Source organism: Bufo bufo, chromosome 4 (genome assembly GCF_905171765.1).
Source record: "Bufo bufo chromosome 4, aBufBuf1.1, whole genome shotgun sequence".
NCBI lineage: Eukaryota > Metazoa > Chordata > Amphibia > Anura > Bufonidae > Bufo > Bufo bufo.
Window position 1 is genome coordinate 474,482,854 of NC_053392.1, and position 19,020 is coordinate 474,501,873.

The window sequence follows — 19,020 nt, forward strand, 5'->3', positions numbered from 1 at the left end:
GGATTAAGGTGAGTTAAATTATTATTTTTTAACCCCTCCAGCCCTATTGTACTATGCATTCTGTATTCAGAATGCTATTATTTTCCCTTATAACCATGTTATAAGGGAAAATAATACAATCTACACAACCTTGAACCCAAACTTCTGTGAAGAAGTTCGGGTCTGGGTACCACATTTAGTTTTTTATCACGCGCGTGCAAAACGCATTGCACCCGCGCGATAAAAACTGAACAACGGAAGGCAATCGCAATCAAAACTGACTGCAATTGCGTACCTACTCGTGCGGGTTTGCCGCAATGCATCCGGACACGCTTGTGTGAAAGAGGCCTTACAGTTCTGGAATGTATTGGATAACACTGAGCATTATGTCAGTGTTATCCAATACATTACAGACCCCTAAGGCCTGCTGTTGCCGTATTGAGGCCTGCAAACACTTGAATGGGTCCACAATCCGGAGCTGAGGTGTGGAACAGAGGCACAGAACCCCACAGCAGCACTCCGTAGTGCTTCTGTGGTGTTTCTGCCGTGCCTCTGCACCTCAAAAAAATAGAACATGTTCTATTTTTTTTGCGGTGGGTACGGATCACGGACCCATTCAAGTTAAATGGGTCTCGATCCGTCCCGGCCGTCGCCCGTGCATTTGGGCCCGCAAATTGCGGTCACCAATGCACGGAACGGCCGCACAATGGCTGTGTGCATGAGGCCTAAGGGTTACATAGCATCATAAATCAATATCATGCTATGAGACCCGGTCAGTGCTGGGAGGTCAGGACAGGAGCTGCTGCGAGTCCAGAGACTTGAACTTGCTTGTCTGAAAGGGGCCTAAATCCACCACTGACTCGCATACCTCTCAACTTTTTGGATGGTCAAAGAGGAATGCTTATGGTTCATTGTGTGAAATAATGTTTCCTGCATATCAATACACTTCAGTAGTTTTCTCTTATAAAAAGGCACAATAATAATCTGAATATAGAAATTTCTAAAATCCCAAGTACATCTAATAATGAAATAATATATAAGACGGGCTCTAATATACAGAGAGGAACCAGAGAAACACTTTCTGGGTCAATATTGTAAATGCAACAATGCAAATCTATCACTCAGATAAAAAAAGAAGGACATTTAGGCCCCTTTCACACGAGCGAATATTCCGTGCGGATGCAATGCGTGAGGCGAATGCATTGCACCCGCATTGAATCCGGACCCATTCATTTCAATGGGGCTGTGTACATGAGCGTTGGTTTTCATGCATCACTTTTGCGTTGCGTGAAAATCTCAGCATGTTCTATATTCTGCGATTTTCACGCAACGCCGGCCCCAGGGAGATATAAGTCATAGTTATCTTCTGCTGAAATTAGCACATTGTTAATGCCTGCCAGCTACATAACAATTTTTCTGATGACAGAAACCATTTCAATCGCATTGCACCCGCGCGATAAAAACTGAACGCGATCGCAGGCAAAACTGAGTGAACTTGCTAGCGAAATCGAGAATTTTTCACTGAACGCATCCGGACCTATTCCGCTCACGCCCGTCTGCAAGGGGCCTTAATGAGTAACTAAACCTTTGTGTACAATTTGAATATGATGTCCCTAAAAAAAGTTTTTCTAATATACATTTATTAATTAATTTGGTCTTTTTATTAGACCGTACCCTACCTAAAGCACACCATTCCCTGTGCGCTTAAAACTCAGTTCTCTGTACACCTCTGACTGCTCAGCGCTGTACATTTTATGAATGGCGCCACAACTGTGCATATTGCTGCTCCTGCCCAGCGGAAGGTTTACTAACTCCTGGCATTGCACATGGGTACCCTGTAACCATGTGCCATGCCAGGATTAGCGGAGCGCCGACATGCAGTTCTCTTAGCTTAGCAAAGCAGGAGCCCGCGCTGCTAATCCTGGCATAGTACATGGGTACAGGGTACCCATGTGCTATGCCAACATTTAGTAAACTTTTGAGGGGCAGGAACACAATATGCGCTCCTGCCCGTACTCACTGCGGTGTACAGAGAACAAAGTTCACAGGGAATGGTCTAATAAAAATACTAAATTAAGTATATTAGAAAAAGTTTTATTAGGGACATTGTATTAAAAGTTTAGCTCTTTAAGGAGCAAAGTGGGACACTTGGGATCTCGGTGGACCTGTAGATATATATTATTACTGGTGTGATGTCCCCAGAGCTGAACAGGAGCATTGCTCCAGATAAATCCCCAGCATGTGCCATCATTGGTAAGAGAACACGTGAGGACATATGATGTATACTGCAGCTGCCATTGTCGTATTGGTTGTCTTTATTATTCGACAATTATTTTTTTGACGTGCTCCTGGTTGTGGTTGGCCACATTCAGCCATGAAACTCTGTCACAGGCCAATAAAGAAAACCCCAGGAGCGGCTGCCGCGTGTACTGCACTCTCCTCTGCAGCGGCCTGAAACATGAGGCTCGGCGGGAGGAGACCGAGATGGCGGCGGTGGCGGGGCCGTGCTGTGGGCTGCCTCCCTCGCCAGAGGAAACGAGACATTACACACACAGACAGCGCAAGGAAAGGGGGAGGGGAGGGCGACTCTCGCCTCATACTCCCGGCGGGAGAGCTGTACAAGCTTCACTGCACGACTGCCCCCCCGCTGCCGGTCATGTGACCTTAACGTAACCGGACAGGAAAGCACCGACAGTTTTTTTTCTCCCCCCCTCTATTACCGCCCGCCTCTCGGAGAGGAGCACTAGACGCCGGAGGAGGAGGAGGCACCGAGCACGGGCTCTGGGATCCGCACGACAGGCACAGCAGAGGTGAGTGCTCTACATGGACGGCCACCACGTGTAACGTTCTCGTCACGTCCACGGGATGGTAGTGCAGGCCGGGCTGCTTCTGTGTAACCTTCTATACATGGGGCAGTTTAATAGAGGCGCGCACGGGCCTGCTGGGGCCTCGGCTGCACGCTGTGGTGACTGCCGGTGCTCGGGTTCTATACGCGCTTGTGTCTTCCACGCGTCCCGGGATAAAACGACAACCGTTGTCTTATAGCTTTATCGTCTCGGGCCCTTCCAGTCACCCGAAGAGGGGTCGGGCCGGACAAAGAGTCAGCGGCGGCCATTGCCCTCCCATCCCCCTCTGTGCCGCCGCCATGTATGTATGAGGCAGCGCGTCCTCCACACCCCGCCTCCTCTCCCACCGCTCAGGCGATAACCTAAGCCGGAGCCATCTTTGTTCGTTCCCCTCAGTGGCGTCGCCTCCTCACAGCTGCGCGGAAGTGGCTGCGCCTCTTAGCTCCGCCCCCGGCCTCACCACTTGGCGTATCCGGTCGGGCAGGGCAGCGTGTTCTCTGGGAACGTCGGCTTCACGTTGTGCAGCAACGTGCACAGACACTGAGGGAAGCGAGGAGGCTGAGGCCTAGTATTCCCTCTATTCATGGCAACCTTTTACCTAACAACCCCCCTCGGAGCAGGAGCAGTGGCTCCGTCCTTAGCGTGGGCTTCCAGTGTGAGGAGAGCCTTAGCAGACACATGCTTGTGCGCAGCCTCAGTTCCTGTTGCTTATAGTTCTTGTGCTGTTAGTGCAGTGAGATGTGGACGCGACACTACATGTGCTACAGGCCGGTGTCCCACCACTAAAACACTTCCAGTCCTGGCAGCCACTCATTGTGTCACTGAGCAGCTTTCCAGTTCCTGAACCTCACGGGGCGGCAGGGACTTGGAGGTCGGGGGTATGCATGCTACCCCTCAGTACAAGGCTGTGCAGTGGGGCAGACTTATGAAGCTGTCCAAAAGACATCCTGGCTTTATTGCTCATAGCAACCAGTCACAGTACAGCGTTCGTTTTACAAGAGCCTGGACTAATTTTAAAGTGCCCAAGCCCCCTCTCCCTTCGATGTTTGCCTTCCTCTCTTTACCCCTGATGTCTCCGAGCTCCAATACTGAATCTCATGCAGGAGCCCCTGATACACCACATTACAGGGAAGCTGTCGCATTGAACATGGTGTTTGAGCTGCAGGCAGAAGGAGCTGAGCAGATTGATACATAGTTTTATGGCAAAAGATTCAGTATAAGGGCTCATGCACACGTGTTTTGTGTCACGGAAATGACCGTGTGCATTCCATATCTCCGCAAGTCTGTTCGCAAGAAAATGCCCCCATTGATATGGGGGGGATATGCCCCCATTGTCTGATAGGTGGGGCTCTGGGACCTGCACCTACAAGAACGGAGCTGGGAAACTTGTGGCTGGAGGACCCCGGGTTTCCCAGGGTCCGTCCTCCACAAAGCTCTGCTCCTATTTATTTCTATGGGGCAGACGGAAATGGCCAAGCCAGCACTCGGTTATTTTCAGCGGCCCTATTGAAATGAATGGAGGGCGCCTGCGCAGTGCACCCTCCATTAATTTCCCAGCTCTGTTCTCGTTGTAGGTGCGGGTCCCAGAGGTGGGACCCGCACCTATCAGACAATGGGGGCATATCCCAGCTAGGTCCTATGGATCTGATTTGCATACGAATAAAAGTTCTTTTTCTGGGCATTCACTGCACTCACTGGTGACTTACAGGTCTGATAGGAATGGGATTACCATGTACTGCAGGTTCCCTGTGAACATAGGAAATTGACACCATAGAAGTACATTGCTGGTTACTAGAACCGTTCAGACTGATCCTACTCGGTTCCTAGAATTTTATGGGCTCTTTACAGCATTGCTCCATGAAGGCCCACAAATAGTGGAAAATCACTTTAACTTAGTGGTGTTCAGGGTCCTGCTCCCCACCACTCCATTCCAGCTGTCATCCCTGATCTTCAAGTCCCCATCTGTAGACTTCCTGACAGATGGGGTCATATGTGCCGCTGCAGCTATCAATCTGTGCCCAATCGGCACGTTACTGCTGGGTCATGTGCCGCTTGGCACATTGCGTTGGCTGCAGCGGAGCGTGTAAGTCTACTGTCACACTGGCGTTTTGGCTTTCCGTTTGTGAGATCCGTTCAGGGCTCTCACAAGCGGTCCAAAATGGACCAGTTTTGCCCAAATGTATTCTGAATGGAAAAGGATCCGCTCAGAATGCATCAGTTCAGTCTCCATTCCGCTTTGGAGACGGACACCAAAACGCTGCATGAAACTGAGCCAAACTTTCCAAAAAACCTTTGATATGTTATAGTCACACATCAAAAGTTTTGAGAAAAATTGTTCTAGTGAGACTTTGGTCGAGGAAACATGTTGGTAGCTATTTTTTAAAGCTCGCAAAGCCTCCAAAGAATGTAATGTTGCCTACAGCTATAGTCTTTAAAGAAGACCTGTAAGTTTTGGATTTTTTGAATTAAAGGGGTTATCCGAAAACTATTTTTCTTTATGTGCAGTTTATCTAAATGATCTACTTTTAAATAGCTTATTAAAAATTCATTACTATTTCTCAGCTTCCAATCAGCCCCATGTGGTCCCTCTGCACTTCCACTGTCTTGTATAAGCGTCACATGCCGTACATAGATGCGATTCATGTTACTGCTGGTACCGGCCGGAATGTATGTGTCGTCATTAGTGACAGCATGTACATGGGCCAGGTCCTGTTGTCCTGTGCATGCTTAGAAAATGATTACCGCAAGCACAGTTAGGTCCCTTTCACACGAGCAAGTTTTCCGCGCGGGTGCAATGCGTGACGTGAACGCATAGCACCCGCACTAAATCCTGACGCATTAATTTCAATGGGTCTGTGTACATGAGCGTTGCGTGAAAAACATCAGTTCTGCGTTGCGTGAAAATCGCAGAATGTTCTATATTCTGCGTTTTTCTCGCAGCCCTGGCCCCATAGAAGTGAATGGGGCTGCGTGAAAAACGCATTGCATCCGCAAGCAAGTGCGGGTGCGATGCGTTTTTCACTGATGGTTGCTAAGAGATGTTGTTTGTAAACATTCAGTTTTTTATCACGCGCATGAAAAACGCATCAAAACGCATTGCACCCGCGCGGAAAAAACTGAACAACTAAACGCAACCGCAGACAAAACTGACTGAACTTGCTTGCAAAATAGTGCGAGTTTCACTGAACGCACTCTGAACGCATCCGGCCTCAATCCGCAACGCCCGTGTGAAACCAACCTCTGCTGTTTAAGGACCTTCCGTGCCATCGCCCTGATGTGCACATGTACATATAGTATGCGCTGTGCTGACTGTATGGACGCTCCTGAGTGTAGTAGAGTTTCCATTGCACATGAGGTTGTAGTGGGTGGTAACTGATGGTGCTGGGAGGCAGCACAGTGTAGGTGGATCATGAGCACCTATGTAGATGAAGTGGCAGGAGCAATGGATCGGTGTGTGTGACAGCAGACCCGAGGGACCAGTGACTAGAAAAACAGATCAGTGAGGTCCATCACTTTCCTGCATCAAGGCTAGTTAAAAATGACCTTTCCTGGGTCCAGACTTTATAAGATAAGTAGCACGTTAGGTAGGGCATAAAGCAGGGATCCTATAGTGCTTACTATTATTCCTGGGCGCCGCTCCGTTCGCCCGCTGTGCCCTCCGGTATATTCCCCGCTCAGTATGCTAATTACTAGCTTTGGAACAGGGAGGAGGGGACGCCAGGGTTTCTCAATGGGAGTCTCCTTCTCCCCGGCTGTAGCGCTGTCCAATCGCAGCAGAGAGCGTCACAGCCAAGGAGAAGGAGACTCCCACCGAGAGACTCAGTCTCCTCCTCATTGTTCCGATACGCCAGACTTTTGCAAAACTGATGAAAGGTCCTCTTTAAATAGAGCAGTTATTTATAATAAAAAAAAAAGTTAGTGGGCAGCACCGCAGTATTTTCAGTAGGAGTGGAGTGCCAGAGAGAAGAGGCGATACACCAACTATACGTGATAAAAAAATATATAAATTCCACGGTACGTCCAAAGGAAAGCGTGTGTTTATTCACCAGAAAGCGACGTTTCAGTCCTCTCAATGTGAACTTTTTGAAGCAGTTATTTATAATTGGGATTCCTGGAGATCTTCTTCAAAGGGGTTACTTTAGTATAAATATATTCCCAAATACCTTTCATAGCTATAATGGTTCATTTTATCTGGGGAGCAATAATTAGGAGAAATAAAATGGCCGCCGTCCTAATAGCACACACAAAACCTGTCCTAATCACAGAGGAAGACAAGTTAAGCCTCATGCAGACGTCTGTGGAACATGGTCCGTGAGATACCGGACTGGCATTGCAGGAGTGCACGGCGTCATTGGTTGCTATGACTCCGCGCGCTCCTGCAATGCCAGTACGGTATTTCACGGACCGTGTTCCATGGATGTCTGCATGAGGCTTTACTTTAGAACACTGAGATAAAGAGCTGCCTTATCTTCCTCTCTGATCTACTTGTCAGGGTCCTGAATACAGTTGATAAGATCTTCAGATGAAGCTCTGTAGAAATGGAGTTCATGAGGAGACATGAAGTACAGAGAGGACGGACAGGACAGACTGTGCTAATGAAGACTGCATACAAGTGCTGCTGCTCATTATCTACACTCCCACTATCCTCTTTGTACTTAATGTCTCCTAATGAACTCCATTGCTACAAAGATTTATCTGAAGATCATATTAAACTGTATTCAGGATCATCCCTGACAAGTAAGAGAGGAAGATGGCGCAGCTCTATAACGTCCTCATGTGTAATTGGGACAGGTTTTGTGTGGACCTGTAGGATGGCGGCCATTTTATTTTTACTAATGACTGCTCTTCTGACAAAACGAGCAATTAAAATTAAAGGTATGTGGTAATATATTTATAACAAAGTAATATTTAAGTATTTTCTTACTTCCCGGAGAACCCCTTTAAGTAAATTATTAAATGGTATGCAGTTGGATGGAAACCGATGACTGAGAATATACATTGGTATTTGAATCCATGATGCTCCAAAAGTAGGGCTTTATACCTTACTGCCAAATGTGCCATGCACCCTTTGAGTTTTGAAAATTTCTAAAGTTATCCCTATCCACAGGGTAAAGGGTAACCATGTGATTTGTAGAGGTGCCCATTATTGTGATTGGTGGCAATCCCAGCAGTCACTTGCACTGGCCAGCTCCTATCTGCTATAAGTTTCTGGCGCACAGATGTGACACATTTATTAACCCTCCTCTTGTGTTAGGGTCAGAACCGACCCGTTAACATCATGGATAGTAACAGAAAGCTAACATAAGAGGAGGGTTAAGAGGTGATAGATTACTCCAATGTGCTTTTTGTGAAGACTGGCCTGGGAAATGGCAGTATTCATTAAATGAGCCCCGTTATGCTTGTTTAATAGTGGATTTTCTATTGACAGATTCCCTTTAACAGCAGTTATTGTTAAGATTTTCCCTATTAACCCCTTTCCCGACCTCAGCCATACATTCATGGCATCCTCCCCAAAGCAGAGCGAACGCCATAGCCGCTAGTTTCTGCCGTTTGTTTCACACAGATACCCAGGGCTAATATCCGCGATCGGTGATGACACTGATTGCAGATGCTTAAGCCCCTCAGATTCCATGGTCCATTGTGATCATATCATAAGCACCACTGTGTCCCAAAACACCTGAACTACTAATCTAAACTTATTTATCCCAGGAGTCAGCCCCCTGCTGATCTCATATTGATGACCTATCCTATGTAAATCCAGAGAAACCACAGGTATTCATTCTGTGGGATATTCTCAAATTCTGACCAGTAGGTGGGTCCCGAGGACTGGAGTTGAGAAACCATGTTCTAAATGATGAGTATCTGATCACTGGGACCCCCACAGATCCTGAGAGTGAGGAATGGAGCTCCCTTGTCCCAGTTCCCTGCACCGTGAGTTGTCAGGAGCGCTGCTGTTCAGGAAAAACTGAATGTGCAGCAATGCTAATCCAGCACTGCTTTCCCTTTTATTCTCTAGGATTCATTAGCCCCACCCACGTTCCTTAAAAGTGCTGTTATTTGTATGCAAAATTCAAAGACCGCATAAATCTTTGACAGGAAGTCTGGCATGTATTTCTAATCCTCTCTGACAGAAATATTTGATGGTATCCAAGGGTTACAACCACCCTGCAATCAAGCAGCAGTGGCCGTGCTTGCACACTATAGATGAGTGCCGGACTGTCTGTTGGTTGAGACCGTGCCGAGGCACACATGCACAGCAGATCCCATCCCGGCCACCTCGTATCTGCAGTGGTGGTCGTAACCCCTGGTAACAAGCAGAGTGTAATGTGATAGAAAAATTAATCCAGCCAGCAAAGGAGGGAATATGAACAATCGCAACACATTAGTAACTGCCTTGTATTTACTTTATCTACATGATAAACGCCCTTTCCTGAAGTGAGACAACCCCATTAACCCCTTAGTGACGAATGACGTACTGTGTACGTCATGATATGGTGTTAGTTACCGCATCATGATGTGCATAGTACGTGATGAGATCAAAGTGTCACCATAAGTATACTTGCGGTGACACCTGCATCTAAAAGGGGTGTTATGGACAGCTGAGCTGTCCGGGCACCCGGCAGGAGACCAATCACAGCGGTTCCTGCCTTTGCATCGCTGCGATTGGTCAGTCAAATTTGACTGACCAATCGGAGCGTTCAGCAGCGCAGCTCCGATCTCCTCAGTGGGTGTTGAGATCGGGGCTGAGCTGCTGTGTCTATTGTGCCCCGATCACCCCCCCCCTTTCAGGATGGCCGAGCAGGACCAGGTAACAATTAGCGGCGAGACCCCCCCCACACACACACCCACACACACTCCGTCCAGCCCCTACAATTGTCCAGGATGGCCAAGCTTAGTAGATTGTCAGCTGTAACATGTAGCTGACAATCTACTGTAACGGCCGACATCGGTGCTGGCACTGATGGCGGCTGTTTAACCCCTTACATGCTGTGGTCCATAGGGACCGCAGTATGAAAAGTGGCATCGTCCCGATTGATCATAACAGAGGGAGGGAGCTCCCCCCTCCCATCAGGCCGCTGCTCTGCCGTGGCAGCGTACCGATGGTTACCATGGCAACTAGACGCCTTACACAGGCATCCAGGCTTGTCATGGTATGTAAGCCTGACGGCAGGAGCCTGATCAGGCTTACTGTGAATGAAAATACACTGCAGTACACTATACAGTGTATTGTAGAGCCATCAGACCCACTGGATCTTCAAGAACCAAGTGGTCTGAGTCAAAAAAGTGTAGAAAAAAAAGAAACCTTTTACCTTTTTTTTTTTTTTCCCCCTAACATTTTACCATATGCTTCACGTTTATAATTGAGTAAAAATGAAGAAAAGAAAATACCCTAAACATGTTTGGTATTGCCGTGTCCGTAACAACCAGCTCTATAAAAATATCACATGAGCTAACCCCTCAGATGAACACCATAAAATAATAACGGTGCCAAAAAACTTTGTCAGCACCAAGCGATCAAAAGGGCGTATGCCCCCCCACAAATAGTATTAATCAAACCATCACCGTCGTCCCTCAAAAAATGAGACCCTACCTAATACAATAGGCCAAAAAGTCAAAAAGCTATGGCTCTCAGACTATGGAGACACTAAAACATAATTTTTTTTGTTTAAAAAATGATATTATTGTGTAAAACTCTAAATAAGAAAAAGTATACATATTAGGTATTGCCACGTCCGTAAGTAACAACCTGCTCTATAAAAATATCACATGCCCTAACCCCTCAGGTGAACGCCCTAAAAATAAATAAATAAAAACTATTCTAAGATTACCAATTTTTTGGTCACCTTGCCCCAAAAAGTGTAATAATGAATAATTAAAAAATCATGTACCCAAAAATGGTACCAATAAAAACGTCAACTCTTCCTGCAAAAAACTAGCCCCTGCACAAGACGATCGGCAGAAAAAAATAAATAAATGGCGTTCAGAAAATGGAGACATAAAAACATATTTTTTCAAAAATGCTTTATTATGTAAAACTGAAACAAACAAGTAGACATATTTGATATCATCGCATCCATAACAACCTGCTCTATAAAAATAGCGCATGATCTAACCTGTCAGATGAACGTTGTAAAAAAAAATTAAAACTGTGCCAAAGCATCCATTCTCTGGTTACCTTGCCTCACAAAAACATAATATAGAGAGATTATAAATCATATGTACGCCAAAATAAAACTGCCACCTTATCCTGTAGTTTCCAAAATGGGGTCACTTTTTGATTGTTTTTACTGTAGGGTGCATCTGGGGGGCTTCAAATGGGATATGGTGTCTAAAAACCCGTTCAGCAAAATTTGCCTTCCAAAAACCATACGGCGCTCCTTTTCTTCTGCGCCCTGCCATGCGCCCATACAGCAGTTTACCACCAGATGTGGGGTGTTTCTGTAAACCGCTGAATCAGGGTAATAAATAGGGATGAGCAAATCTGCTTCAGATGAAACAGCCGAGGTCTATTCGCATAAAACTTCGTTCTGATACTGTACAGAGCAGGAGCTCCGTACAGTATTAGAATGTATTGGCTCTGATGAGCCAAAGTTATTGCTTTGAGAAGTCTCGCGAGACTTCGTACAATAACTTCATAAATTCATTTGTACTGTAAAAAAAATTTTACCGAACGCTCGTTCGGTTCCAAGTGGTATGTTTCATCTGAAGTCGATTCGCTCATCCCTAGTAATAAATATTGAGTTTTGTTTGGCTGTTGACCCTCGATGTGTTAAAGAAAAAAAATGGATTAAAAAGGAAAATCTCAATTTTCCTTTAATTCTTGTGGAATACCTAAAGGGTTAACAAAGTTTGTAAAATCAGTTTTGAGTAACTTGAGGGGTGTAGTTTCCAAAAATTGGATCATTTATGGGGGTTTCTATTATGTAAGCCCCACAAAATGACTTCAGATCTAAGCTAGTCCTTAAAAAGTGGGTTTTGGAAATTTTCTTAAAAATTTTAAGAATTGCTTCTAAAACTCTAAGGCCCCTTTCACACGGACATCGTGAAAGAGGTCCGGATGCGTTGCGGGTGCATTGCAGGAAACTTGCGCAGGAAGTGGGCACGCAATTTCAGTCGGTTTTGTCTGCGATTGCGTCGTTCAGGTTTTTTTTTTCTGCGCGAGTGCAAAGCGTTTTAATGCATTTTGCACATGCCTGATAAAAAACTGAATGTTGATACCCAGACCCGAACTCGGACTTCTTCACTGAAGTTCGGGTTTGGGTTCGATGTTCTGTAGATTTTATTATTTTCCTTTATAACATGGTTATAATTGAAAAATTACCATATTACTCGAGTATAAGCCGAGCCCCTAATTTTACCCCCAAAAAATGGGAAAAATTATTGACTCGAGTATAAGACTAGGGTGGGAAATGCAGCTATAATGCAGAGTGTATGTGTATATAATGCACACACTCTACATTATATACACACATCTGCAAGAGGGTGACTCCCTGTATTTAATGCAGAGTGTGTGCATTATATACACACACACTCTGCATTAAATACAGGGAGCCATCCACACATCTCCCCCCTAAACAGTGCCATCCACAGATCCCCCCTAAACAGTGCCATCCACAGATCCCCCCTCCCCTAAACAGTGCCATGATGGCACTGTTTAGGGGAGGGGGTATCTGTGGATGGCACTGTAGGGGGATCTGTGGATGGCACTGCCATCCACAGATCCCCCTACAGTGCCATCCACAGATCCCCCTACAGTGCCATCCACAGATCCCCCTACAGTGCCATCCACAGATCCCCCTACAGTGCCATCCACAGATCCCCCTACAGTGCCATCCACAGATCCCCCTACAGTGCCATCCACAGATCCCCCTACAGTGCCATCCACAGATCCCCCTACAGTGCCATCCACAGATCCCCCTCCCCGACGCTCACAGCAGTATTCTTACTTTGTCTTTGCTCCGGTAATACAGGCAGTGCGGGGAGCGGCGCTCACTCACTGACGTCACGCGCCTTCTCCCACTAGGCGGCGCAGGCGCGTGACGTCAGTGAGTGAGCGCCGCCCCCCGCACTGCCTGTATTACCGGAGCTAAGACCTAGACTCGAGTATAAGACGAGGAGGCTTTTTGAGCACAAAAATATGTGCCAAAAAACTCGTCTTATACTCGAGTATATACGGTAATAGCATTCTTTTTAATACAGAATGCTAAGTAAAATGACCATTGAGGGTCAAAAACTAATAAAAAAATTACTCACTTCATCCACTTGATCGCACAGCCGTTATTGTCATCTGTCTTCTTCTTGCAGGACCTGCAAAAAGACCTGTGTTGACGTCATCGCGCTCACCACATTTATTTTTTTTTCCCCTCCAATTTTGCCTAGTCTGAATTTAAATGAATATAATTATTATGTCCATATCCTCAAATTGGCTTTGTATGTTTAGTTTGCTGTTGTTTTTGATTTATATCTTATGTCTTGCAAACGTAAAAAAAAAAAATGGCACGAAATATCACTTGCCAGAAATTTGTACTTTCTGCCATATATTCTTTTGATATATAAGCCTTATACGTATGCCTTCAACTTGTAAACTTTAATATCTCAGATAAGTCATTAATTTGGAACATTTTTTTTTCTCTTCCCTTCAAATTAATTTTTCATATTTTATTATTTTGCAGGCTCCATTGAGGAAGATGGATTTGGCCAACCACGGGCTTATACTTCTGCAGCAGTTAAATGCCCAGAGAGAGTTTGGATTTCTGTGTGACTGCACTGTTGCCATTGGTGATGTCTACTTTAAGGCACACAAATCTGTCCTTGCTTCTTTTTCCAACTATTTCAAGATGCTCTTTGTACACCAGACAAGGTACATCAACCTGTTTTATCAAATGAAGTCTCTCTCTCTCTCATCACATTGTACAGTGTGTAGAAAGAAGTGTCCCCGCAGGTTTCTTTGAAAGATGTTGTTTTTGTTTGTTTTTTGTTCAGAATCAGGGCTCATGGACACGGTCGTAGCCTGTTGCGGATTTGCAAAACACCGATGCCAGCCATGTGCATTTCGCATTCAGAATGGAATGTCCTGGCCTCTATAGAAAAAACTAACAAGAATAGGACATGTTCTATCTTTTTGCGGGTGCATTGGAACACGTGGATGCGGACAGCACACGGTGTGCTATCCACATCTTTTGCGGCTTTATTGAAGTGAAAGGATCTGCATCCAAACCGCACAAAATGCGGATCAGATGCAGAAAACATAAGTTTTTGTTCATGAGCCCTTAAACATAGTTTTAGCAAGTCATTCAGATCTCCTGCAGTCACCTGGAAAGATTTTTCTCAAGGCGACCAATCCTGTTGCATCTTGCATTTTTTTAACCTAAAAGTTGTCATCTCTAGTGGTTCTCTTCACTAGCACAAAATTTGACTAACTTTTATTTAACACAGCACAAAAATTTGCCTTTTTCTGAACTGGGCAGGGCATTTGGTCCGACAGATTTATCATTCACACCAGTTTTATGGCGTAAATGATGACTGAAGTCTACACCTAGACAGAAGCAGAACGGAACAGCTGGCCCCTTATAGAACAGTACTATCCTTGTCTGTTATGCGGACAATAATAGGACATGTTCTATCTTTGAACGGAACTGAAATACGGAAACGGAAGGCATACAGAGTACCTTCAGTTTTTTTTTTTGCGGAACCATTGAAATGACTGGTTCCGTATACGGAACGCAAAAAAATGGAATGTAAACGGGAAAAAAAACAACGTTCGTGTGTAAGAGGCCTAATTAAAAAAAAAAGCACTGAACTAAAGATATACCTTACTGATTATGGCGAGCTGTGCTCTGGAGAGGAGAAAAGGGCATTACTACAGTCTTGTCTGCACACATGTGATCTGTGCTGTAAGTGCGGGGAGACGTGCCTCATAAAGCAGCATCTTCTCCTGTCACAAACTGATAAGAGAACTGCCATACAGTAAAAGAAAGCTTCCTAACCTTTCATTCTTTTTGTACATACTGGAGGAGGGAGAGCTGCTTGCTGCAAGTTGCAACTTCCTCTGTTCCTGCACCTCGGCTGTTTCTCAGGGCTTTTCCCCCTCTATTCTCTGCCATCACAGGCTGCGCCCCCAACACTTTTGACTGAAAGGGACAGACAGTGAAGGCATAATTGCACCTGGCCCCGAAGTCTTGTGCCCGTGCTTTCGCTTCAGTGTTTGATACAGTACTGTATGCTCCTGTACTGTACTGCCCCACAGTGTGATGACTAATGCCATCCAAAGCAATTGGAAGGTTGACTGTGTGCTGCAGCAGCCACAAAGGTGGTTGCATGGTGTTACTGTTAATATGAATTATTCAGAGCTGTTAGTTTTTGATTATCCTTTCAGGCCTACTTTTCCTCATCTTAATATTATTTTTCCCTTTATCCCTACAGTGAATGTGTTCGCTTGAAATCAACGGACATCCAGCCAGACATCTTCAGTTACCTCTTACACTTGATGTATACCGGAAAAATGGCACCTCAACTCATTGATCCTGTACGCCTCGAACAGGGCATAAAATTTTTGCATGCCTTTCCTTTAATTCAGGAGGCCAGTATTGCAAGTCATGGTGGGTTTTCTCACCCAGATCAGGTTTTTCCCCTTGCATCTTCCCTTTATGGAATTCAGATAGCAGATCATCAGATAAGACCTCCAGCAAAAGTTACCACTGCATCTGAGAAAAGTAACCGTGAGACTCGAGCACAAACCACCAAAATGAATCAGGATACATCATCAGATGGGCCATTATCTCAGCTCCCGTCATCACTGCCTGCAGCAAATCGGACAAACTTAACATTCTCTGAGACAGTACAAGCGCCTTTGTCTCCAGAGCCAGCATCTTCTGTACTTCCTGCAGCGTCTACTCTGGAGGAAAACAGCATGGAAGAGTCACCAAGTGAAGAACAAAACACATCCCTCACCATTGCTCACGTGAAGCCAAGCATCATGAAGAGGAATGGAAGTTTCCCCAAGTATTATGCTTGTCATTTGTGTGGCAGGCGCTTTAATTTGAGAAGCAGCCTGCGTGAACATCTCCAGCTTCACACAGGAATTCCTTTTAGCACCTCTACTGGGCAGAACGAAACCAGCATTTCACCTTCCTTCTGCAACAGTGGATCTGAAATGGGAAAAGAATCAATGGAACCTGCTGAGACTGGCATGATCAGTGACAGCGAAATGCCACAGATCTCAGATTCTCCAATCATTGATGGGCAACAGCAAGCAGAGACACCACCTCCTACAGATATTGCAGATATAGATAATTTGGAACAAGCGGATCAGGAACGAGAGGTCAAACGTAGAAAGTATGAGTGCACCATTTGTGGTCGTAAGTTTATCCAGAAAAGCCATTGGCGGGAGCATATGTACATCCACACAGGCAAGCCATTCAAATGCAGCACCTGCGATAAGAGCTTTTGCAGAGCAAATCAAGCTGCGAGGCACGTGTGTCTTAAGAGCTCTGACACCTACACGGTGGTGGATAAGCAGACTCTAGAGCTATGTTCCTTTGATGACAGTAGCCAAATGGACAACATGTTAGTTAGTGCGAATAAGCGATACAAGTGTAACTTGTGTGACAAAACATTTTCCACACCCAATGAGGTGGTCAAACATACGTGCCAAGGCCAAAATTCGGACGTGTTCGCTCTTGAAGATGAAGGGAAGTCCATCCTGTTAAGTAGTGGGGACTCGGAAGTGGCAGAAAATGAGCACTCTATGCTAACGACCATTAAAAAAGAGCAAGAAACTGTACTAGATTAGTTTTCATGGCAGTGTATATTCTTGATTTCCTACATTTTATAAATATATATATATATTTTTTTTTTTTACCTTGAGCATCTTTCATTTCTGTTTCTTCCGTCCCTTCTACCCTTGTTCTGCAGTTGGTTATAATTCAAACCCTGAGATTTTTTATTTTTCCTCTCTCCCTCCTAAGGAACTGGAACAGTGTAATGGCCTCCCTAATATCGGTAGAACTACTGAAGTTTAGAAGAAATGTGTTTTGTAGATGAAACATGTTTGAAATGTATTTGTGGATATTGGGGGAGCAAGTATTTTTGGCTTAGAGAAATTTAAATAAATCTAAATGCATATACACATTTAATATATCATGTTTGTCTTCCTCCGTACATGTCCTTGACTACGTCATGTTGGACAAGCAGTGACTGACACACTATATGTAAATGGAGGATCGATTGGAAATCATGGAGAGAATTTGAATGATTTTTTTTTTTGGCCAATCTCTCTTTTTAGATTATTATATACAGTTGTTCAGCCCATTTGGTGTTTTAATAACTTTATTTTCTAGTTTTTCTTTTATAGTAACTAATCTGTTGGAAGTCACTCTTAAATAGGACTACATAGAATATCATTTTTTTTCCGCTGTCTTCAGATCACAATGGTCATTGTACATGGTATAGTCGAAGCATATGGCGGGCTTGTTTAAAAATGTCCAGTATGTAGTTAACAGAATGAGTCACCAAAAGCCACTTAAAAGTAGATCCTGAATTGCCAATAATAAGAAAAATAGTTGCCATACATGAGGCAAATTTTTTCTGTAATTCCCTTTGGACTACTTAATAATTTCCACATTCTTTGATATATTATGAAATTCAGATTGGAACCTGCTGTGCCTTACCTCTTATGTAAGTGATAATTTCCCAGACGTACTTTCAGTGCAACTTTAATTTATACCCGAATTAAGGTAGTCTTAGTCATTTCGGTAATGCCAGAAGTTATTTTTTGATCCCAGGTGATTCAACTCTATGGCAGGCAAGGATGGCCCTTTATGCATTTCTATTTTCAGGCAAATGCTGTTTTTGTTTTTTGTAGATCAAATGGTTAAAAGAATCTGGTTTCATTTTATTTTTTTTCCCCATACTACCCCTATATTTTTATTTTATTTTTTTAAGCATCCTGAGCCTTTGTATAGATATTATTTTTACATTTTTCATTTGTTTTTAGTTCTTTACGTAGCAATTCTAGAAATCATTTCGGTTAACCTGTTGGTTCAATAAACTTTATTTTCTTCAAAATAAAGCAATTTTTTCCCCCAAAGAATTAGCTTGTCCTCTTGTTTAACAGATTCCTGTACTATGTTTTTCCATAAATTGACACATTGGGGTAGATCAGTGTTCAACAAGACGGTCTTAATCTCTAATATGCTTGCATCAGATGCACCACAATTATTGAGAGGTGCATGCCGCTTAATATTTGTGGCGCATCCATGCAGGTCTGATTCTACACCAGCAAGGGAGCTGGCCTAGATTTCCACAATTGTCTATGGTAGTGTCCTGGTGTAGATAATAATAATTGTGACACACCACTTGCTGCTTTAAAAGGTGGTGCGTGGTGCCTAAAATCCCCCATGAGGATCTCTTGTTTCCTCTTCTGCCTGTAGCGTTCCTTAGGCTGTTCTTGTAAGACCTCACGTCTTCTCCCTGGCTGTGAAGTGATCTGTGCATCACAGCCAGGAAGAAGAACACGCCTACTGAGGAGTGCTGAGACCTCCTCCTCCCTGTGCCCTTACCACTGATTTGCATATGGGAAGCCAAAATAGAGCAAGGGCAATGTGACGCAACAGTGGGGCTAAAAAAAAAGAAAAATTATGGCATCTGATGAAGAGGGGCTACAGCAGAAGGGATTGGTTTTAGATTAAAAAATAAAATAAAATTCGGTGACTGGTCCTCTTTAAGACACTGAGAAACACAAATGCAATATTGCCATTCTGTAGTCCTTTTTCTCAAAAGGTAGCAACAAAAACGTTTTGTTTAAAATGCAATACTGGGGCAGAATTCAACAGCGCCACTAATGCCCAGGTTCAACTGTGGGTATAAAACCTAGGATGCTTAATGTTCTTGGTACTTTGGTGCTTCTTGGAGTGTAATTTTCTTCATATTTATCCATGTTTTTTTTTTACTATTGAGCGGCATCTGTGGTCTAAAGGAAAACTGGATTTCAGCTGTAACCTGATCGTAAACATAATGGTTGGAATTATCCAACGCTCCATTATTTTATTTTTTATTTTAAATGGGAATAATCTTTGAAAATAATGTCTACATGGATAGATATTTTCCATAATTCAGACTATTTTTATTTTTTGAAAAGTAATGCAATATGCACTATCCTTGATGTATTTTTCTCTGCTAATAGTAAAGTAAATGC

At 44.2% G+C, this 19,020-nt stretch overlaps 1 protein-coding gene across 1 annotated transcript; it reads left to right on the forward strand.

The window, feature by feature from the left end:
- Positions 1–2,252: 2,252 nt before the first annotated feature.
- Positions 2,253–17,905, forward strand: ZBTB2 (zinc finger and BTB domain containing 2). The gene is made up of 3 exons (XM_040429502.1): positions 2,253–2,789; positions 13,499–13,686; positions 15,249–17,905. Exons 2-3 carry the CDS (start codon positions 13,514–13,516, stop codon positions 16,615–16,617), a joined length of 1,542 nt encoding a protein of 513 aa, XP_040285436.1. The 5' UTR covers positions 2,253–2,789; positions 13,499–13,513; the 3' UTR covers positions 16,618–17,905.
- The last annotated feature ends 1,115 nt before the right edge of the window (positions 17,906–19,020 follow it).